The 23,530-nt window shown below is 44.7% G+C and overlaps 2 protein-coding genes across 2 annotated transcripts in view; both read left to right on the forward strand.

Moving 5' to 3' along the window:
- GARNL3 (GTPase activating Rap/RanGAP domain like 3) overlaps window positions 1-21,301 on the forward strand; it is a 156,382-nt gene extending 135,081 nt beyond the window's left edge. Inside the window, 6 exon segments of the mRNA XM_010367849.2 lie at window positions 10,885-10,992; window positions 12,474-12,592; window positions 14,616-14,754; window positions 16,302-16,517; window positions 18,341-18,467; window positions 20,844-21,301. Of these exon segments, the coding sequence (XP_010366151.2) occupies window positions 10,885-10,992; window positions 12,474-12,592; window positions 14,616-14,754; window positions 16,302-16,517; window positions 18,341-18,467; window positions 20,844-21,015 (881 nt within the window). The 3' untranslated portion in view covers window positions 21,016-21,301.
- Window positions 7,090-7,583, forward strand: LOC104664375 (60S ribosomal protein L35). The gene has a single exon (XM_030920007.1). The coding sequence runs from the start codon at window positions 7,150-7,152 to the stop codon at window positions 7,519-7,521; it is 372 nt and encodes a 123-aa protein (XP_030775867.1). The 5' UTR covers window positions 7,090-7,149; the 3' UTR covers window positions 7,522-7,583.
- Window positions 21,302-23,530: the final 2,229 nt, after the last annotated feature.

Consider the following 23,530-nt stretch of genomic DNA (forward strand, 5'->3'; position numbering starts at 1 on the left):
TCTCAAAAAAAAAAAAAAAAAAAAAAAAGATAAAATCGGCCAGGTCCGGTGGCTCGCACTTGTTTTCCCGGCAGTTTGGGAGGCTGAGGCGGGAGGATCTTTTGAGGCCAGGAGTTCAAGACCGGCCTGAACAATATGGTGAGACCCTGGTCTCTAAAAAAAGAACATCAAAGCCTAAAAGTACAAAAGAGGTCTTTCAGGTTGCAGAGATAAGACATGATCTGTCTGCCTCTTGGTGGAAGAGTGAATAAAAATATTGGCCACTTTGATTTTGCTGCTGTTTAGAAAGACTCCTGGCTGGGCGTGATGGCTCACACCTGTAATCCCAACACTTTGGGAGGTTGAGGTGGGCAGATTACTTGAGTCTGGCCAACATGGTGAAACCCTGTCTCTACTAAAATCACAAAAAATTGGCTGGGCATGGTGGTGCACACCTGCAATCCCAGCTACTTGGGAGACCAAGGCACAAGAATCACCTGAACCCAGGAGCGGAGACTGCAGTGAGTTGAGATCAGGCTACTGCACTCCAGCCAGTGAGGCTCTGTCTCAAAAAAAAAAAAAAAAAAGAGGCTGGGTGCGGCGGCTCATGCCTGTAATCCCAGCACTTTAAGAGGCCGAGGTGGGTGGATCACCTGAGGTCAGGAGTTCGAGAGCAGCCTGACCAACATAGTAAAACCTCGCCTCTACTAAATACAAAAATTAGCCAGGAGTGGTGACACATGGCTATAATCCCAGCTACTTGGGAGGCTGAGGCAGGCGAATCACTTGAACCCAGGAGGCAGAGGTTGCAATGAGCTGAGATTGCGGCATTGCACTCCAACCTGGGCAACAAGAGTGAACCTCTGTCTCAAAAAAAAAAAAAAAAAAAAGACTCCTCACATCATTTTTAAAAATTCATTCAAAATGGATCATAAAACTACAGGAAAACCCCAAAACCTAATAAAAACTTCTACAAGAAAGCATAGAAGATATTTATGAACTTGGATTGGCAAAAATTTCTTAGATGCCGCACCAAAGGTATAATCCATAAAAGAAAAAATTAATAAATTGAACTTCATTAAAAGTAAGAACTTCTTTGAAAAACAAGCGAATGAAAAGGCACAGAGAGAAAATATTTGCAAATCACCTATCTCATACAGGACTGGTAAAGGGAAAATATAAAGAACTCTCAATAATAAGAAAATAACCCAGTTATAAAGAGGGCAAAACACTTAATCAGATATTCCATCAAAGAAGATTTGTGGATGGTAAATAAGCACATGAAAAGATGTTCAGTATCAGTAGCTATTAGGGCAATGCAAATTAAAACCACAATGAGGGCTGGACAAAGTGGCTTACGCCTGTAATCCCAACACTTTGGGAGGCTGAGATGGGAGGATCACTTGAGGCCAGAGTTCAAGATTAGCCTGGGCAGTATAGTAAGACTCCATCTCTACAAAAAAAAAAAAAAAAGTAAAAACTACAATAGGCCGGGCGCGGTGGCTCAAGCCTGTAATCCCAGCACTTGGGGAGGCCGAGACGGGCGGATCATGAGGTCAGGAGATTGAGACCATCCTGGCTAATACGGTGAAACCCCGTCTCTACTAAAAATACAAAAAACTAGCCGGGCGACGAGGCAGGCCCCTGTAGTCCCAGCTACTCGGGAGGCTGAGACAGGAGAATGGTGTGAACCCGGGAGGCGGAGCTTGCAGTGAGCTGAGAGCCGGACACTGCACTCCAGCCGGGGCGGCAGAGCAAGACTCCGTCTCAAAAAAAAAAAAAAAAAAAAAAAAAAAAAAAAAAAAAAAAAACTACAATAAGATACAATCATACAGCTATTAAATGGCTAACATGGGCCGGGCGCGGTGGCTCAAGCCTGTATTCCCAGCACTTTGGGAGGCCGAGATGGGCGGATCACGAGGTCAGGAGATCGAGACCATCCTGGCCAACATGGTGAAACCCCGTCTCTACTAAAAAAATACAAAAAACTAGCCGGGCAAGGTGGCGGGCTCCTGTAGTCCCAGCTACTTGGGAGGCTGAGGCAGGAGAATGGCGTAAACCCGGGAGGCGGAGCTTGCAGTGAGCTGAGATCCGGCCACTGCACTCCAGCCTGGGCGACAGAGCAAGACTCCATCTCAACAAAAAAAAAAAAAAAAAAAGGCTAAAATGAAAACGATTGATCGTAATCAGTGTTGGTAAGGATGTGAAGAAAATGGCTCTCATGTGCGGCTGGTGGAAATGTAAATGGGTATAATCACTTTGGAAAACAGTTCTTCAAAAAGTTAAACATTCACTCGCCATATGGCCCACCCGTTCCACTTCCAGGAATGGATGCAAAAGAAATGAAAGCACAGGCCAGGCACTGGTGGCTCACACCTGTAATCTCAGCACTTTGGGAGGCCAAGGCAGGTGGATCACCTAAGGTCAGGAGTTCAAGACCAGCCTGGTCAACATGGTGAAACCCTGTCCTACTAAAAATACAAAAGAAATTAGCCAGGCGTGGTGGCAGGTGCCTGTAATTCTAGCTACTCGGGAGGCTGAGGCAGGAGAATTGCTTGAACCTAGGAGGCAGAGGTTGCAGTGAGCCAAGATTGTGCCACTGCACCCCAGCCTGGGTGACAGAGCAAACTCTGTCTCGGGAAAAAAAAAAAAAGAAAGCATTTGTATGTCCCCACAAAGATTTGTATCCAAATATTCATAACAGCATTATTTGTATCAGCCCAAAACTGAAAACAACACAGATGTCCATTGTGGAGGTTTTAAAACATGTCCACAAGTTCTTTGATACTTCTTCCCTAGAGGTGATCATTCCTCTTCCTTTGTAGGCAGGCTGGACTTAGTGATTCCTGTCTATCAAACAGAATATGGTAGAAGTGAAGGTATGCAACCTCTGAGACTAGATCAACAAAGGCATTGTAGTTGCCTTATTGTTTCTTGTGTCACTCATTCTGGAGAAGCCAGCTGCCATGTCCTGAGGACACTCAAGCAGCTCAAGGGAGAGGTCCCTGTGGTGAGGAACTAAGTCCTCTGCCAAGAACCATGTGAGTGTGCCATCTTGAAAGCAGACCCAAGTCAAGCCTTCTGATGACTGTAACCTCCAATGACATCTTTTTTTTAGTTTGTTTTTGGGACAGAGTCTCTGTCACCCAGGCTGGAGTGCAGTGGCACGATCTTGGCTTACTGCAACCCCTGCTTCCTGGCTTCAAACAATTCTCATGCCTCAGCCTCCCAAGTAGGCTGGGATTACAAGCACGCACCACCATGCCCGGCTAATTTTTGTATTTTTGGTAAAGACGGGATTTCACCATGTCAGCCAGGCTGGTCTCGAACTCCTGACCTCAAGTGATCCACCTGCCTCGGCCTCCCAAAGTGCTGGGATTAGAGGCATGAGTCACTGCACCCGGCCTCTTAACATTTTAACATCTCTGAATTTAGCATGCATCTTGTAATTATAGTGGACAGCTTTCTTTCTTTCTCTCTTTTTTTTTTTGATGAGACGTTTTAAATGATGTATCTTATTACTTTTGCCAGAAAAACGGTACATCTTTTATTCAGTGACATCCTAGATTCAATGAAATATGGTAAGTTTTGAAATCTAGGTAAGAAGAACAATTTTGTAGTTGAAAATAAATTCCTAAAATTGTCCTAAAAAATGGCAGAAAATCTGATTGAGTCCGTAAGTATAGAAGGTATTGGATAGTTTTTTTAAAACTAGCCTCCACAAAAGGGTCCCAACCCTCACGGATTTTGGGACAAGGACAATCCAACATCACTGTAGAATCTAAGAAAAAGTTTGAACAAATGGACAAATATACTATGCTACTGAATGGGAAGACTTCATCTTGCAAAGATGTATATTTCTCCTCAGATGAAGTAAATTACTGTGATTCCAGACAGAATCCCAATTCTTTTCTCTTTATGCCTGGCACATAGTAGGCACTCCATAAATATCTGCTGAGTGATTAGATGAATGATTTGCCAGAAATTTTTTTTAAAGATTTGTCATGAAGGATGGTTATTTCTTCAACATTATAATTTATTGCAAAGCTACAATAATTAGCACACTATGATGCTGGTGCAAGAATAGATAAACCACTCGATACAACAGAATGAAGTCCAGAAATAAACTCAAGTATATATAAAATGTACACGATGAAAGTAGCAGCATTTCAAATCTGTAGAGACATGATGAATTTTTTAAAAAATAACGTTGGGACAATTGGACAAACTTTTGGAGAAAGTAAATATATGCCTCTGTTTTTAGTTCTAAATAAATTAAAAGTGAAACATAAAAAGTCAGTTTCTGAAATTTGTAAAAGAAAATATGAACCACTGTGTACCAAGTCTTAGCGGTGGAGAGAGCCTTTCTAAAGACATTAAAGCAGAAGCCAGCCAGGCGCGATGGCTCACGCCTGTAATCCCCGCACTTTGAGAGGCTAAGGTGGGCAGATCACTTGAGGTCAGGAGTTTGAGACCAGACTGGTCAACATGGTGAGACCCCCATCTCTACTAAAAATACAAAAATTAGCCAGGCATGGTGGCGTGTGCCTGTAATCCCAGCTACTTGGGAGGCTGAGGCAGGAGAATCACTTGAACCCAGTGGGGCAGAGGTTGCAGTGAGCTGAGATTGTGCCATTGCACCCCAGTCCAGCCTGGGCAAAAGAACCAGACTCCGTCTAAAAAAAAAAAAAAAATGCAGAAGCCATGAACAAAGTTTGAAATATTTGATTACACAAAACTTAAAATTTCTATGCCAGAAAGAACCAAAAAATTAAAAGAGAAATAGCAAACTAGAGAAAATATCTGTGAGTTTCCAAAAGGGCCAATATCATTAGCATAGGCCGGGTGCGGTGGCTCACACCTGTAATCCCCGCACTTTGGGAAATGAAGGCGGACAGATCACTTGAGGTCAGGAGTTCAAGACCAGTCTGGCCAACGTGGTGAAACCCGGTCTCTACTAAAAATACAAAAAATTAGCCAGGCATTGTGGCGCATGCTTGTAATCCCAGCTACTCAGGAAGCCAAGGCAGGAGAATCGCTTGAACTGGGGAGACACAGGATGCAGTGAGCCAAGATCATGCCACTGCACTCCAGCCTGGGCAACAGAGGAAAAAAAAAAAAAAAGAATCATTAATATGAAAAGAGATCTTACATGTCAAAAAGATAAAGGCGGCCAGGCACCGTGGCTCGAGCCTGTAATCCCAGCACTTTGGGAGGGTGAGCAGGCAGATCACCTGAGGTCAGGAGTTCAAGACCAGCCTGACCAACATGGAGAAACCCCGTTTCTACTAAAAATATAAAAACTAGCCAGGCGTGGTGGCACATGCCTGTAATCCCAGCTACTCAGGAGGCTGAGGCAGGAGAATCGTTTGAACTCAGGAGGCGGAGGTTGTGGTGAGCCAAGATCATGCCATTGCATTTCAGCCTAGGCAACTCCATCTCAAGAGCAAAACTCCATCTCAAAAAAAAAAAAAAGATAAAGGCATGAGCACCCATTAAAATACGAGGGAAGGATATGAGCAGATAATTTACAAAAAAAGAAATGCAGTTACCCAATAAGCATTGTTAAAAGATAAATTTTGACACATTAAAAATTTTAAGAGTTTATTTGAGCAGTGATATATATATATATATATGTATATATATATATTTTTTTTTTTTTTTTTTTTTTTGTTGTTGTTGTTGAGATGGAGTCTCACTTTATAGCCCAGGCTGGAGTGCAGTGGCACAATCTCAGCTCGCTGCAGTCTCCGCCTCCCAGGTTCAAGTGATTCTCCCACCTCAGCCTCCCAAGTAGCTAGGATTACAGGCCCCCACCACCAGGCCTGGCTAATTTTTTTCTATTTTTAGTGGAGATGGGGTTTCACCATGGTGGCCAGGCTGGTCTCAAACTCCTGACCTTAAGTGATCTGCCCACCTTGGCCTCCCAAAGTGCTGGGATTACAGGAGTGAGCCACTGAGCCCAGATGACAGTGATTTACTAATCAGGCAGCTCCAAACCCGAGGGAACAAAGGGAGGCTTTTATAGGGTGAATGTAGAAGCAAAGCAAAGAAAGTATTTGATTTGCTGAAGTGGAGCAGTAGCTTTACTTGGATCATTCCAGTGGAAAGTCCCTGGTTAGAGATTAGTTGACAGTTTCTGGTTGGCTCCTAGAATATGACCTTTTACATTAAGTTGAGTTTTGGTTTGCTTATGTAGGAACTCACAGCACTGGGACCACCTCATTCTAATGGCTTCCCAATTATTTTAACGGCATGGGAAAAATGGTGCCCCACTGAGAATTTTAATATGCAAATTATCACTGAAATGATTTGGTCACTCAGACTGGCTGAGACTGTCAGAGTCATGGATTCAGGCACCCTCTCTCTGCACTGCTAGAAGTAGTCTAGATGGTACTGCCTTCTGGGGAAGAAGTTGGCAGGATGTGATATTAAATGGACACAGCCTGTGTACTCACAGGCAATTATTTAAAGGTATAATCGGCAAACTGTGAATAATGAGTTCTTGATTGTCTGTTACAGCATCATTTATAAAGCAGAAAGCTTTGGAAACTAAATGGAAACAGGAGGAAACTGGTAAAGATATTTTGTTACATTCAAATACTGAAATGCCATACAGTGAGTTAAACTTATGTTATTGAAAAATGCATAGAAGAAAATATACAATATAGTGAAGAAAGCAAATTATATTTTGAAGTTCAATTCTGTTTTTCTTTATAACATTTCTCTTGCTTATTCATTCTTAATAAAAATACTTGAAGGAGAAGTACCAAAATGCTATCAGTACTGGCCAGGCGCGATGGCTCACACTTGTAATCCCAGCACTTTGGGAGGCCAAGGCGGGTGGATCACTTGAGGTCAGGAGTTCGAGACCAGCCTGGCCAACATGGTGAAACCTCATCTCTACCAAAAACAAAAAAATTAGCTAGGCGTGGTGGGGCACGCCTGTAGACCCAGCTACTCAGGAGGCTGAAGCAGGAGAATCGCTTGAACCCAAGAGGCAGAACCCAAGAGGCATAGGCTGCAGTAAGCCAAAATTGCGCCACTGCACTCCAGCCTGGGTGATAGAGCAAGACTCTGTCTCAAAAAAAAAAAAAAAAAAAAAAAAAAGACTTCCTCTTTCCCTCGGAGCCGGCGGCGGCGGCGGCGGCATCGGCGGCCTGTGCAGCAATGGCCAAGATCAAGGCTCGAGATCTTCGCGGGAAGAAGAAGGAGGAGCTGCTGAAACAGCTGGATGACCTGAAGGTGGAACTGTCCCAGCTGCGCGTCGCCAAAGTGACAGGCGGTGCGGCCTCCAAGCTCTCTAAGATACGAGTCGTCCGCAAATCCATCGCCCGTGTTCTCACAGTCATTAACCAGACTCAGAAAGAAAACGTCAGGAAATTCTACAAGGGCAAGAAGTACAAGCCCCTGGACCTGCGGCCTAAGAAGACACGCGCCATGCGCCGCCGGCTCAACAAGCATGAGGAGAACCTGAAGACCAAGAAGCAGCAGTGGAAGGAGCGGCTGTACCCGCTGCGGAAGTACGCGGTCAAGGCCTGAGTGGTGCGTTGTCAATAAAGCACAGCTGGCTGAAAAAAAAAAAAAAAAAAAAAAAAAAAAAATATATATATATATATATATATATATATATATATCAGTATTTCTCTCTGGGACATAGGGTTGCAGATGATTTTTAAAATTTTCTTCTTTATGTTTTTCATTTTTCCTCAAATATTCTACAACAAAATACAGAAAAAAATAACAAAGCTCATGAAGATGTAGATATAGATACAAAGTATTTAACAGTAAATAACATTCTGAATAAAATAAAATCATGTGACTTACATAAAACCAGCAATCTATACAAGAGAAATGAACATATATCCACACAGACTTGTACAGGAATGTTCATAGCATCTTCATTAACAATAGCAAAAAAGTAGAAACAACCTAAATGCCCATCAAATGGTAAGCAGATCAACTAAATGTAGGCTATTCATACAGTGGAATATTATTTGGCCATAAAAAGGAATGACGCACTGACACATAGATGAGCCTCAAAAACATTGTGCTCAGTGCAAGAAGCCAGACACAAAAGGCCACGTGTTGCATGATGCCATTTATATGAAATGTCCGGAAAAGGCAGATCCACAGATACAGAAGCAAATAAGTGGTTGATTGACCAGGGCTAGGGGAAGAAATGGGGAGTGAGGTTTCATTTTAGGGTGATGAGAGTTCTAAAATTAGATCATGGTGATGTTGGACAACTCTGTAAATATACTAAAATTCACTGAATTGTACATTTTATTTTATTTTATTTTTATTGTATTTTTTTGAGATAGAGTCTAGCTTTGTCGCCAGGCTGGAGTGCAGTGGCGCGATCTCGGCTCACCACAACCTCCACCTCCTGGGTTCAAGCAATTCTTCTGCCTCAGCCTCCTGAGTAGCTGGGATTAAAGGCACATGCCACTGTGCCCAGCTAATTTTTGTATTTTTAGTAGAGACGGTTTCACCATGTTGGCCAGGATGGTCTCGATCTCCTGACCTCGTGATCTGCCCACCTCAGCCTCTCAAAGTGCTGGGATTACAGGTGAGAGCCACCACACCCGCCCGAATTGTGCATTTTTAATGGATGAATTTTGTGGTCTATAAATGATCTCAGTAAAGCTGTTATTTTTAATAATTTAAAATAGGTTTCATTATTTTTCTTTTTTTTTTTTTTTGAGACAGAGTCTTGCTCTATCGCCCAGGCTGGAGTGCAGTGGCATGATCTCGGCTCACTGCAAGCTCTGCCTCCCAGGTTCATGCCAGTCTCCTGCCTCAGCCTCCCGAGTAGCGGGGACTACAGGTGCCCGCCACCTCACCCGGCTAGTTTTTTGTATTTTTAGTAGAGACGGGGTTTCACCGTGTTAGTCAGGATGGTCTCCATCTCCTGACCTCGTGATCTGCCCGCCTCGGCCTCCCAAAGTGCTGGGATTACTGGCATGAGCCACCGCGCCCAACTAGGTTTCATCATTTTTCAAACAGTAAACATACTAATGCAGCCAAGACCCAATTGCAACAAAACACTATATCTGCTGACTCATCAAGTTGCTAATTATATCATGTTTTCTTCCTTTTTTTTTTTGGAAATTAGAAATGTGATTCTAAAATGTAGGTGGGGACGCTACATTTTAGTTCACTTTGTGAACTAAAATGCATTAGCAGAATCCAAGATATTGTTCTTACACGTCATTATCTTCTCAGAGTAACACTACCATCTTTACCTCTACCCTCTGTAGACAGCTCTAAACATTTAAACGAATGAAATTATACAGTATGTACTCAAATATCTAGCTTTTCTTTTTTTTACTCAGTATTATGTCTGTGAGTCATCCCTGTTGTTGTGTGTCAATAATTAACAATCAGATATTTGTTAACATCCATTCTTCATGATGTTAATAAAAATTCAGGCCGGACATGGTGGCTCACGCCTGTAATCCCAGCACTTTGGGAGGCAGAGGCGGGTGGATCACTTGAGGGTTCAGGAGTTCAACATCAGCCTGGCCAAATGGATAAACCCTGCCTCTACAAAAAATGCAAAAACTAGCTGGGCATGGTGGTGGGTGCCTGTAATCCCAGCTACTTGGGAGGCTGAGGTAGGAGAATCACTTGAACCTAGGAGGTGGAGGTTGCAGTGAGCTGAGATCTAGACACTGCACTCAAGTCCGGGCGACAGAGCAAGACTCCGTCTCAAAAATAATAATAATAATAATAATAATAATAACTCAGTCTTTCATTGAGAAAGAAATGCATGGCTAAAACATGATGGTTTGGGAGGCTGAGGCGAGAGGATTGCTTGAGCTCAGGAGTTGGACCAGCCTAGGCAACATAGCGAGAACTTGTCTCTACTGAAAAAAAAAAAAATAGCTGGACGTGCCAGTGTGCACCTGTAGTCCCAGCTACTGGGGGATTTAAAGTAGGAGGCTCACTTTAGCCTGGGATGGGGAGGCTGCGATCAGCTGTAATCACGCCACTGCACTCCAGCCTGTGTGACAGAACAAGACTCTGTCTCTAAAAAAAAAATTTTTTTTAATTTAAATTTTTAAAACGCGATGAACTTCTGTAATAAATGGGGCCTTTGTTTCTCCATGGACTTTCTCACTCTAAGAGGGTCTGAACCCCATGGACTTGTGTTTAGAGCTTGCAGCAGGCCAGGAACAATGTACTTGAATGAACCTTGTCTTAATCTAGTACTGGTTGAGGTTCAGCAAGAGGATACAAGCGTGTGGCTTCAAGTCCTCTTGAATAATAATAAAATGTTTGCGGGGGGTATCTGGCTCCCACCACCCTTGTCCTGAATGAGGCTCAAGGTGTGATCCACCTTGCAGGAGGGCATTCTCCACCCAGGGGCTGCCGTCAGGTGTCCTTTCTTGACCGTTCACGAGTGTGGGAGACAGTAGGGCACAGGCATGAAGCACACGGGCTCTGCAGTCACGCAGACCTGTGTCCAAACCCTGCTTCCCCCACACAGTACTTGTGAGACTTTGAACAAACTACTTCGCCTCTCCTAACCTCAATTTTCTCATCTGTAAAGTGAGTGTAATAATGGTATCTACTTTGTGAAGATTAAATGGGATAATCTTTCTACTTTCTACAGATTAAATGGGATAATGGCTTTAAAGCTCAGTGTCTGGCACATAGTAAATTCTCCCAGAACAGCAGCTCTTATTACTTGTAGTAGTAATATTATTCTGGCTCAGATGGCTCAGATACTTAGGCCTTTGACCCTAAGTATCCAGCATCTTGGCGGTATTCATACTGGCTATTTATAAAGAACTAGCAGATAGGATACTATTATTGTTGCCTGTTTATCATTTATTTAATTACAGTCATCTAAGTGTTGTCTCTAACAAAAATGATTTGCTGTTGTTTTCATTGCAGACAGTTGCATCTATAAAAAGGTTTGCCCCTTTAATGGTGGCTCTTTTTTGGTTCAACCCTCTGCGTCAGATTTCCAGTTCTGTTGGAACCAGGCTCCCTGTGCAATTGGTAAGAAAAATCTTTATCATAACGCTTTCCCCCTTCATAGATATGTCTGAACTGTTGTAAGCAAATCCTATGTAAGCAAATCACTGGCTTACTGCGAAATTGCCATAAATTACATGCGTATGATTAGTGTTCAGAGCGTTCTTTTTCTTTTTCATTTTTTTTGCTTTCTGTTCCCCTTTTGGGACTATTGTCTTCTACTGTTCCTCCTAGTTTCTCTCAGTGCCTGAGCATGTATGCATTTGAGAGCAATTAAATGTCATTTTTCAGTACTTGGTTATCGTTTCAGCACCTCAGTTCATTTCTGGGCCTCACTTTCCTTTTTCTAAAATTCAAGGTCTCCAGCCTCAAAATGCTGACTGACCTCAGGGAGAAGCACACTGCTTTTAGCGCCTTTGGTGTATGTTTCATAGAAACTCAGGTATCTGCCTGCCACTAAAATGTCAGGACGTGAGCAATGATGCTTTGTGTTTGTAATTCAAGATCCACAACTGGCCATTGCCTTTTGGGAGTCAGATAAGAGCCAAGAATGTTCCAGTTCATTCTTTTGTCCTCACAATAAAACTATGTGCTAACAGGTCCACAGGACAGTATTTTGAGAGGAGGGCAGAGGGACCGATCTAAGGTCCTGGGAGAACCAGTCAGACTTGATGACAGATTAGATCTGGTAGGCAGGAAAGGGAGGTTTTGAACCACGTTGCTGGAGGGGCTTGAAAGTCATGGCCAGCGGAATAGATGTGATCGGCAGAGTCACCAGGAAAGCCAGGAGAGCAGATGAGCTCATCCATGGAAAGAGTGCAGAGAGAGCCAATGCGAAGAAGGGAACGACACGAAGTGCCAGGAAGAAAGAGGTGTGCCACAGGGCAGCCAGGGCAGGCACAGCACCTGGAAGCCAGTGTGTCATTCAAATCATTCAAGCAGAGGGGCCAGCCCTTAACAGATAACTCAGCAAACCCATTGATCCCAAGGGACACTGTGAGGGCCAGGGAGGAATAAGATGCGGCCCCTGCTCAGACGCGCAGCGGGAGGAGCACGGGGAGGAGTGAGGAGCACTGAGGTCTCCTCCAGGGCTGGGCCTTGAAGAGCGACGAAAGGGAAGTGTCCCAGGCAGGATGGCCTGGGCCTGCAGAGAGAATGTCAGGCTGGTATCTGAACAACAGAAGGGACTCCCCACAGGACTTTGGCAAGTGAGCTGCCTCACTGGAAGATCAGGCAATGGGGTTTCCATAGGGGAAAATGGCAGCAAGCATGGTGACAGTGCACACCTCCTGGGAGGCGGAGTGTGGCAACCGAGGGGAGGCTATCTTGGGAGCCAAGGCTACCTTACAATCAGGGTGACGTGCACATGTGAAGGAAGGAGAAAAGCAGCCAGAGGAATGAGAGATGGAAGTTTCTAGAGAAGTGAGCGTGACTATGAGACAGTCACAGCCCGTCCGCAGCCACCAAGCTAGCAACCGAGAGGTGACACTCCCGTTCCCTTGCAGTCTGTGCTTTCCCGTATCTCCTGGCCTTCACCACCGACTCCATGGAGATCCGCCTGGTGGTGAATGGGAACCTGGTCCACACCGCAGTCGTGCCACAGCTGCAGCTCGTGGCCTCCAGGGTGAGTAGGACTGGGATTTTCTCTCTGAGCGGTTTGGCAGGCCCCAGCACTGTGGGATTTCAGGTGAGCACAGAAGCCGCCTCTTGTCAAGTTAGGCTGATGAAGACCTGTGTCAGAATGCCAGCGTGAGATGGAAAGCCTGAAACCAGACTGATCTGTTGGGTTTTCATGTGTGATTTCTGTGGGCTTTCAGAACACTCCTCAGCTTTGTTAATAGTCATTCAGTGCTGGTGGCCGCTGGGGAGCACTTAGCTGAAAAGAGATATCCCTGATCAGAGACTGGGTCAGTTATTCATGTCACTGCTGCCCTGGAGGACAGTCCAAGTCTAGAAAAGTCAGAGCTTGCAATCTTTCTTCCTTTCCCACCCTCTGTCCTCAATTTGAATTCATAGCCTATGAAACATGGCTAATTGATTAATCCATGCCTTATAACCAAGAGCTAGGGCAAAACGGAGGGATACAGGAACAAAGATGCCTTCCAAGATGTCTTTTGTCACTGGCACATAATCTGGGGGTTCTTGTTCTAGTCCCCTCCCCTGAGTCAGGCCCAGAAAGTCCTCCCCAGCCCTGCCAGACTGGGCTGGCTCCCCCGCTGTGTCCCCTGTTCCCTTCCCTGGTCCTGACATCCATCACATTTGGTGGTAGGTGACTGCTTATTTGTTCATCTTTGCTGCTGCCCTGATGGTTCTGTGAGAGCAGGGGCCATGCTCTCTTACTCACTATCATAGCACCAGTGGTGTGCTCAGTGCTTCCGTCCCCCAGTGCTCTGGAAAACGTGTGTGCACACATGTGCATATATGTATGATATGTGTACATATGTGCATGTATGTATTATATGTGTGTACATTCATTGTAAATAGCTTACAATTTACAAATAGTAAATATACAATGCTGTTTATCATAAAAATCCACTTAGCCAATTGGTTCTTACAAAATGCTTTTGTTAATATTTGCTGAATTCTTATATCCATAGCCAGTCTACAGTTGCATTTCAACCATTATTTTACACTTGGAGTTATATCTCAATCCACTCATTTTTTTCCAATTTTAATCTGATAGGTAATCTGCTATAAAACTATTTTTCAACCTCATACAACTTATAGTCATTAAAATGAAACTTCAGCTTCTGTACCAGACTAAACACACTTCCACATTTCTTGTTCATTTCTAGTACTTTCTGCATCACTGTAAGTATAGACAATCAACAAAACAACAAATCAAAGTGGAACTGATAGTCCTCGCTGGATTCCATGGTGTAAAGAGTTCCTCTATGATTGATTTCAAGTTCCCAGTGAGACGCCACTGCAGGTGGTGTTGGGGAGATGTGCGTTATCCCCCATGGTGCAGTATCTCTCCCCCAAGCCCCACAGACACTGTTGGTGTCAATAACTCCAGAGCAGATGTAATAGTAAGCACAGTCAAATAATTAGGAATGGTTGAATTTGGATATTTAGGGCCTTTGTTTATTTAGGTTTGTATAATTTTATTTTTAATCATGTGTGTTTAACAGCCAGTTTGCAAAATTCCTGAAAATTGGATCTCATAAATCACATCCAGCACACCACTGCTGTCAGCACCAGCGCCGGCGCATCACAGGTGTGCCTGAGTATCTGCTGGATCAGTGAATGAATAATCCGTTTCCCCATCTGCCAAATGGGCCTAACCGAATCCCTAAGATCTTTCCCATTCTAACACTCCAGGTGCCTGAGATTCCTGTTAGGGAAGTGTGTGCTGTGTTTGTGATTGCAGAAGATGTGTGGTGGAACATTGACTATTTTCTATTGTGGATCAACAAATAGATGAGGAAAAGTGGCGGGGAGTGGAATACTCAGGAAAAGTGTAACTAGCCACACTGGGCTTTCCTCCGGAAGGCTCCCTCCATCCCTCGCCCCGGCATCCCACACTTCTCTGCATGCTCCAAGGATGGGGACCCGTTGGAGGGTTTGCAGTGATGGCAGAAGGGCCAGTGGATGCAAGGCCTAGAACACCAGGCAGCCTGGTAATGCTCTCTCTTTCTTTCTAGTCGGATATATACTTCACAGCAACTGCAGCTGTGAATGAGGTCTCATCTGGAGGCAGCTCCAAGGGGGCCAGTGCCGGCAACTCTCCTCAGACACCCACGGGCCGAGACACTCCAGTATTTCCTTCTTCCCTGGGGGAAGGTGAAGTCCGAGTGTTACTGTTTGATTAATATTTGTAATCCACTCTAATTTCTCTAGTTCATTGTCTAATATCTACATGTGATTACTGCTTAAAGAAGTTACTATGTAAAGCCATTAAAAAAAGAAACCGGCCAAGTGCGGTGGCTCACGCCTACAATCCCAGCACTTTGGGAAGCCGAGGCGGGCGGATCACCTGAGGCCAGGAGTTCAAGACCAGCCTGACCAACATGGTGAAACCCCATCTCTACTAAAAATACAAAAATTAGCCGGGTGTGGTGGCGGGCGCCTGTATTCCCAGCTACTCGGGAGGCTGAGGCAGGAGAATCGCTTGAACCTGGGAGGCGGAGGTTGCCGTGAGCCGAGATCGTGCCATTGCACTCCAGCCTGGGCAACGAGACTCCGTCTAAAAAAAAAAAACAAAGAAATCTTGCAGTCTGAATACATTGGTTGTGTTCTTAAAAAATCTTGTGATAACAACGAAACTCCATTGTAAAAATAAATAAATAAACAAACAAACTGGGCTAGGCACTGTGGCTCACACATGTAATCTCAGCACTTTGGTGGGCTGAGGCAGATGGATCGCTTGAGCCCAGGAGTTTAAGACCAGCTGGGCAACATGGCAAAACCCTGTCTCTTAAAAAAAAAAAAAATACAAAAACTAGCTGGGTGCCTGTAGTCCCAGCTACTTGGGAGGCTGAGGTGGGAGGATCACCTGAGCACCGGAGGTCAAGGCTGCACTGAGCCGGGATTGCACCTCTGCACTCTGGCCTGGGCAACAGAGTGAGACTCTGTCTCTACAAAAAACAAAAGTAAATTAGCTGGCTGTCATGGCATGCACCTGTGGTCCCAGCTACTCAGGAGGCTGAGGTGGAGGTTCACTTGAGCCTGGGAGGTCAAGACTGCAGTAAGTCATGATTGCATCATTGCACTCCAGCCTGAGCAACAGAACCAGACCTTCTCTCAAAAAAAAAAAAAGAATGTTTCAGCGGGAAGAAGGGAGTTAAAGGCAATAGAGTTTCCAACTTGCAACAGCAGTTATTTTTCCTTCAGGGCTGTTAACAGTAGTGGGTTTTGATAGCTAAAAGAATAGAGTCATCAAGCCTAGACATTCCTTAGCACATGCAGTCTTTCACTCTATCTGGCTTTGCCTGCGAACCCCAGAGGCCTCTGCTGTGGTTACCTCATTGCTTTGAACACAGCGCTTTTCATAAATTCTTACCACATCACTCGTCTTACGGCACACAGTTAAGATAAAGCACAGAATTCCCCAAGCAGGGCAGCTTTTTGCTTTTCTTGTCTAGTCTTTTTTCCTGTGCAGTCACGAGTGCATTTTACCTAATTTACACATGAAAATACTTTAGAAAATGCAGAGCCATCAGGCACCCTCAAATTAGTGCTCCCGGCCAGCCCTCCCAGTGGGACATTACAGATCAGTGTGTGATATAAAGTCTTCCTTCATGCTATGTTAAGGAACAAGAGATTACTCTCTTGTAAATAATATGAGCTTTTCTTAAAGTTCTGATGTTCTTTTTGAAATCACATTTCAGGTGAAATTCAATCAAAAAATCTGTACAAGATTCCACTTAGAAACCTCGTGGGCAGAAGCATCGAGCGACCTCTGAAGTCGCCCTTAGTCTCCAAGGTCATCACCCCACCCACTCCCATCAGTGTGGGCCTCGCTGCCATTCCTGTCACGCACTCCTTGTCCCTGTCTCGCATGGAGATCAAAGAAATAGCAAGCAGGACCCGCAGGGAACTACTGGGTAATGGTTCTCAATCCTGGTTTCCACTGTCTGTGAACAGACCAGCTGGTTTTATCTTTGGATATGAAGTGTTCTTAAAAACAATGAGTTTAAAAGGAACCTTTCCTTTTAAGAAGGGATTTATAAGTAAGTTCTAATACATCTATACCAAGGAATACACTATAGTGTAGCCACCAACAGTGATGTTGTTGATCTACATGTATTGGTGTGGAAAGCTGCCCAAGCCATGTGAAGGGGGGAAATGGGCAGTTTATAAAACACTACGTCTAGTCTGATACCATTTTTAAAAATAAATGATTTCCTAGAAAGGTGTCTAGAAGGATTTATATCCCATAGTCCTCAGGCAACATTTTACGTTGGTATATCCCAAAGTGGGAATGTACCATGTTTTACACGCGTGTGTTCAGTTTCCTTATTACTTCTCCCAGCCCTAGACAGTGGGGCAGGTCTGTGGACGGAACAGATGCAAGATATGTGTTGAGCTCTTTTCTCTCAGTATAAATATGGGACTGGGTTCACACCTGTTATCCCAGCATTTTGGGAGAGGCTGAGGCAGGAGATCACTTGAGTTCAGGAGTTCAAGACCAGCCTGGGTAAAATGGTGAAACCCCATCTCTACAAAAAATACAAAAAAATTAGTCAGCCATGGTGGCATGCGCCTATAGTCCCAGCTACTCAAGAAGCTGAGGCAAGAGAATCAACTGAGTCCAGGAGGTCAAGGCTACAGGGAGCCATGGTGACACCACTGCACTCCAGCCTGGGTGACAGAGAGACACCCTGTCTTTAAAAAAAAAAAAGATGAGAGGCCAAACCAGAGAAACATAAAGCCCCTGATAAGTGTGAAAAGGTTGGACTGTTAGAAACCTTTTTGGGCCGGGTGCGGTGGCTCAAGCCTGTAATCCCAGCACTTTGGGAGGCCGAGACGGGCAGATCACGAGGTCAGGAGATCGAGACCATCCTGGCTAACACGGTGAAACCCCATCTCTACTAAAAAAAAAAAATACAAAAAAAACTAGCCGGGCGAGGTGGCGGTGCCTGTAGTCCCAGCTACTCGGGAGGCTGAGGCAGGAGAATGGCGGGAACCCGGGAGGCGGAGCTTGCAGTGAGCTGAGATCTGGCCACTGCACTCCAGTCCCAGCGACAGAGCGAGACTCCGCCTCAAAAAAAAAAAAAAAAAAAAAAAAAAAAGAAACCTTTTTGTTCAGATTTGTGGAAACAAAATAAGGAAAAATGGAAGTGACATGATAAACTAGTAAAAACTGGTTTGAAAACTTAGATTGGGATCTGCATGACAGGTGGCCTGCGCACATCCCTACCCTGCAGTAATATTCCCTGAACAACTGGGAGGAGGGGATTCAGGCCACCTGACAGGGCAGGCCTTGACACTAACAAAGTCCATTGGTTTTTCAAGTTGGTGCCTTCCACTGTGTTTTTAAAATAAATGTATTGCTATTTTTAATGCAGTCTTCCATATCAAAGCTTGATCTGCCCACCACTGTTTACAAACCACTGAGCTTTTGCAAAACGGAACCTCTGAATTGGAGAATTACAGGGTTATCAGCGGTAGGACTGTAGATCATCTCTCCTCATTAGGCTCTTTGAGTCTCTAATTTTTTTTGCAGTGTGTGTATACTTTATAATCAGAAAATAAAAACCTTCTACCAACACGAAAACCAATAATTTGAAAATATATATTCTATCATCTTTCTTCCTGACTCTAGCACAACAATGCACCAGTTCCCAACCAAGAAAAAATAAGGGTCTTTTCTGTCTCCATGGCAGCCCTGTGGTAGTGACCCTCTGACCTATGATTCTCAATCCAGGCCTCTCGGATGAAGGTGGACCCAAGTCAGAAGGAGCGCCAAAGGCCAAATCAAAACCCCGGAAACGGTTAGAAGAAAGCCAAGGAGGCCCCAAGCCAGGGGCAGTGAGGTCATCTAGCAGTGACAGGTAAAGAGATGGAGAGGCCCCTGCTCGGGGTGGTGGACCTGTGAGTCACAGCACTGCCCAGGAGGCCCCTTCTGTGGATTGATGATGCCACTAGTGGCCCCTTTGGCAGCTACAGCAGAGGGCCAGCAGCCTGCTCCTCTCTGAGGGTACCCAGACCCTCAGGCCTGCCAGGGAGGGATCTAGACAAATGGACACATATACCAGCAGTCAAATGCTCATTCAAATATACTGAGACCAGGCCAGGTGCAGTGGCTCATGCCTTTAATCCCAGCACTTTAGGAGGCCGAGGCGGGCAGATCACCCGAGGTCAGGAGTTCGAGACTAGGCTGGCCAACACAGTGAAACCCCGTCTCTACTAAAAATACAAAAATTAGCCAGGCGTGGTGGCACATCCCTGTGGTCCCAGCTACTTGGGAGGTTGAGGCAGAAGAATTGCTTCAACGTGAGAGGCGGAGGTTGCATCAGCCAAGATCATGCCACTGCACTCCAGCCTGGGCAACAGAGCAAGACTCCATATATATATATATAAAATATTTATATTTTTAATATATATATTATATAACATTTTATATTTTTAATATATATCATATATTTATATTTTAATATATAATATATAAATATTTATATTATATATATATATTATATATATAAAGAGAGACTTTTTCCTCACCAGATCGACAGAGAGTTTTTAAAATAAAAATGCCTGCTAGGCATGGTGGCTTTATGCCTGTAATCCCAACACTTTGGGAGGCTGAGAAGGGAAGGTCACTTGAGCCCAAGAGTTCAATCCCAGCCTGGGCAACACGGCAAGACCCATCCCTACCAAAAAAAAAAAAAAAAAAAAATTAGCTGGATCTGGTGGTGTGTGCCTGTAGTCCCAGTTACTTGGGAGGCTAAGGTGGGAAGATGACCTCCTTCTGGGAGGTCAAGGCTGCCATGAGCCATGATCACACCACTGCACTCCAGCCTGGGTAACAGAGCAAGACCCCGTCTCAAAAAAAAAAAAAAAAAGAAAAAAAACAGTAAGACTGCAGGGAAATAGGTGCTCCCTATGCAGTAATGCAGTACTGGTAGCACATACACAGTCCAGCCTATCTGAATGCCAGCTCAGCATCACATGTCAGTGAATAGTAGTTAAGTCACACTGATTTGTCCTATAAGATCTCTGTTGTCCTTCAAGCAACATCACACATGCTTCAGTGTGGAGAGTGATAAGATCGTATGTCCAAGCTTCATTCATTCACTCAACATACATTCTTGGAGCACCCAAGAATGTGTTAAGATATGGAAAGGTCTAAGCCCCCACCTGTGCCTTCAAGGGGTTCCCAGGCCAGTGGCAAAGACCAACAAGGGTGCAGACAATTACTGCATTCCAGCGTGGCAGGTGATGTGTAACAAGGGTTGCCATCCAGCCCACACCTGGGGCAGGGAGGGTCTCAAACATCAGGGGAGGCTGAGCCTCCTCTCATAAGTCATAACCTGACAAGGCCCCTGGCCTCAGGGACTTTGCATTCTAGTGTGGGAAAACAGACAGCAAACCTGTAAACAAGTATCAAATAAAATCATTTCAAATAGTGACAAGTGCTATAAAGAAATGGAAAAGAAGTGACAGGGCTGGCAGGTAGAAGGTCTACTCTGAGAGAGAGTTCAAGGAAAGCTTTTTGAGGAAGTAGCATTGGGCTGGGCTTGGAATGAATGGTAAGAAGCTAGGGGAACAGCCCTTCTGACAGCAACAACCTCAGGGCAAGGGCCCTGCAGCAGGCCTAGCATGGCCAGTTAAAAAGGCAGGAGGAAGAGTGGACAGACTTGAGCATAGAGAACGGAGCCAGGAACCACGTGAGGCCGAGAGTGGGCAGCAGCTGGGCCAGGTGGGCTTTTGCAGGCCAATGAGTATTTGTGGAATGCATTAACTCCCTGAGAAGTGAAAACCAATTTTGGTCAAATTAATATGCAGCTATTGAGAAGAGTCCTGAGAAGCTGGAGGAAACAGAGGGAGTCAGGGGTGCCCTGGAAGGCTGGAGGGGTCACAGGCCCAGTCCCGGAACCTTGGTTATGAGTTTCAGCCTGATCCTCTGGCCCTGGGCACCCATGGGAGGGTTTTAGGCAGGGTGACATTATCTAGATTTGCACTTTAGAAAGGTAGGTAAATAATGCCTCACAAACACCTTCCATGTGTCACACACTCGGCCTTTAATCCTCACAACCCCCTGAGGTGACGGGGGTGGCATTCCAGCACTTCCCCACCTCTACCACATAACAGTGAGGGTTTGGGGAGCCAAGCTCATGAGCTCAGATGAGCAGGAAATTGCCAGAAAAAAATAGTCCCAGTTCCACAGTACTCCCACGGATCCTCTTACAGTGACTTGTCTCTTCTAGGATCCCATCAGGCTCCTTGGAAAGTGCTTCCACTTCCGAAGCCAACCCTGAGGGGCACTCAACCAGCTCTGACCAGGACCCTGTTGCAGACAGAGAGGGCAGCCCCGTCTCCAGCAGCAGCCCCTTCCAGCTCACGGCTTTCTCCGATGAAGACATTATTGACTTGAAGTAACAGAGTTCAAATCTCATTTGTCATCTTTAGTTTTCTTATGGAGATTTATACTCTTTAAACAGTTCTGCTGTCATTTCTCAACAAAATGTGGCTTTTAGCCTGTCAGTGATCTATTGGACCAAACTTTCTGCACACTCGGCCAGTCCCCTCTCCAATGTGCGGTGCCATCTTTCCTGACCTTTGTTTCTTTCTGTTCAGGAACCATCAGTCCCCTTGTAATAAAGGTGGTAGATTTCATTGAGGTTTTAGATGGAAACTTTGAATAAATCAAAAATATTCATTCTTATTTACTGCAACCTTCTCATATTTTATATACTTAGATGGAAAATTATGTTGTCATTACAGTTTTGATTTATGTCACATAATGTGTTTCTTTTATAAAGAAAAGTCATTGCTTTTTAATTTTATTATAAGTAAGTTTTCTTTCTGCACCTTTGGCCCCAGTTGCTGTTTCAGTTCACTGTGATTGGAACCAGCTGCATTCCTGACTGTAGACTTTTGAGAAAAGCTGAATGGTTAGATCTTAGAAGCTCCTCCTTCTTCCCTGTATCTCATGAAAAATATTAAGGCATAGGAGCTTGTCAGAAGTCTTCAGATTATTTTGTGTGGTTTTATTGTTACTCTGCAATATTGTAACAAGAGAACAGCTACTCCCTGTGGTTAAAAGTATTCTCATTGTAATCCCAGTGTTTTGGGAGGCCAAGGTGGAAGGATCACTTGAGCCCAGGAGTTCAAGGCTGCAGTGAGCTAAGATCGCACCACTGTACTCCAGCCTGGGCAACAGAGGGCGACCCTGTCTCAAAAAAAAAAAAAGAAAGAAAGAAAAGAAAAAAAAAAAGCATTCTCAAACCCCTCCTTCTTGTTGAGTCCCCTTCACTCTTTCACATAAATGATATGAAGACAATAATTTGGTTTATCTGCCTTTCCTGGCTCCCTCTACAGTGTGAGCAGAAAGAAATGTGGACTGGGCCAAGTACAAAAGAAATAGTGAAATCTCAGCCACTACCCAAGGGGAAATCCAGTTTCATTAGCATTGTTTGCAAATATTTTAATCTGTGTGAAGAAGGTATTTCACTTTGGCTTTATTCTAGCCATTTCAATTTTATTCTATCTTTTCCTACTTACATTATTCCTGTTACCTACCCCGTTAAAGCAGCTCAGAAGAGTTCTTCTGCAGGCCTTTTTTTTTTTTCAGACAGAGTCTCACTCTATTGCCCAGGCTGGAGTGCAATGGCACAATCTTGGCTCACTGCAACCTCCGCCTCCCAGGTTCCAGCAATTCTCCTGCCTCAGCCTCCTAAGTAGCTGGGATTACAGGCGTGCACCACCACGCCCAGCTAATTTTTGTATTTTGGTAGAGATGGGGTTTCACCATGTTGGCCAGGCTGGTCTCGAACTCCTGACCTCGTGATCCACCTTCCTTGGCCTCCCAAAGTGCTGGGATTACAGGTGTGAGCCACCGCGCCCGGCCAGCAGGCCTTCTTTGTGAGTGTGGAGAACTGAGTTTGACAGGACTTTGGTCTGACAGATTTTATAGAAGTTTGGATTGTACCTCCTAGTGGGCCTTGCACACTATGGGGAGAGCTCCCCTCTCTGTCTTTTGTACAAACAGATCAGCATGATAGCCCAAGCGGAAGGTTGCTTGGTTCATCTTTGGCAGAAGGCAAGAGGCAAGAGTAGTGAAGCCAGTGGTTTTTAGGTATACCCAGATGGGGCTGTTTATAGCCCCATGTGTCTGCTCATATTCTTTGCAGCAGTTAGCATGCCCGTTCTTCCTCTGTGTTTTTTATGCCCTTTTCCTATATAGAGGGAAAAAACACTGCATCTCAACCCCACCAACAGTTTAATGAATTATGTTTTATTATCCTTGCTTTTCAAATAAGGAAACAGGCCCAAAAAGGGGCAATGGTTTAAACCTGCAAGTTCTTTGACTGCAGAGCCCTTGCTTTCCCCATGTCTGCCATGCAGAGCCAGGCTAAGTGCCTTGTGTCAGCTGGATCTGGCTGGTGCTTTTCATGTTCAACTAATTTGTAAGCTGTATGAGCTTGTATCTGTGTTTTTCCTTTTTTTTTTTTCCTGAAGTTTCTTGCTTCACAGCGTAGCATAAAAAAATCCAAGGACTATTTTAGAGCATTCTTCCAAATCAGCAGCATTAGAGCTACCCACAATTTGACAAGAGTCACAGGTCTGAGGAGGGATGTAGCGAGGGCAAGAGGTGGACCCTACTGATCAGGTTGATGGTGCTTTGCCTATGAAAAGGGGGCAAGAGGCTGCTCTGGCAACATTATTTGTTTACAAAGGCCAATAAGTGAGTTCTGCACACTCATGGGAAGGGAAGCCATCGGCCACAGGGTAAGGAGCACCCTGCCTACACAATCCTTTCTGTGTACCTGACTGGCTGAGTCACACAGAAAATCATCTAACTGCAGTATCTGCCCAGGGAGTTTGAGGCACTGATCCACTCTGCAAACACCAAGTGCCTCCTCTCCAGAGGAGGTCATGTCCATTGGGGAAG

This window comes from Rhinopithecus roxellana, chromosome 16 (genome assembly GCF_007565055.1).
Source record: "Rhinopithecus roxellana isolate Shanxi Qingling chromosome 16, ASM756505v1, whole genome shotgun sequence".
NCBI classification, from domain to species: Eukaryota; Metazoa; Chordata; class Mammalia; order Primates; family Cercopithecidae; genus Rhinopithecus; species Rhinopithecus roxellana.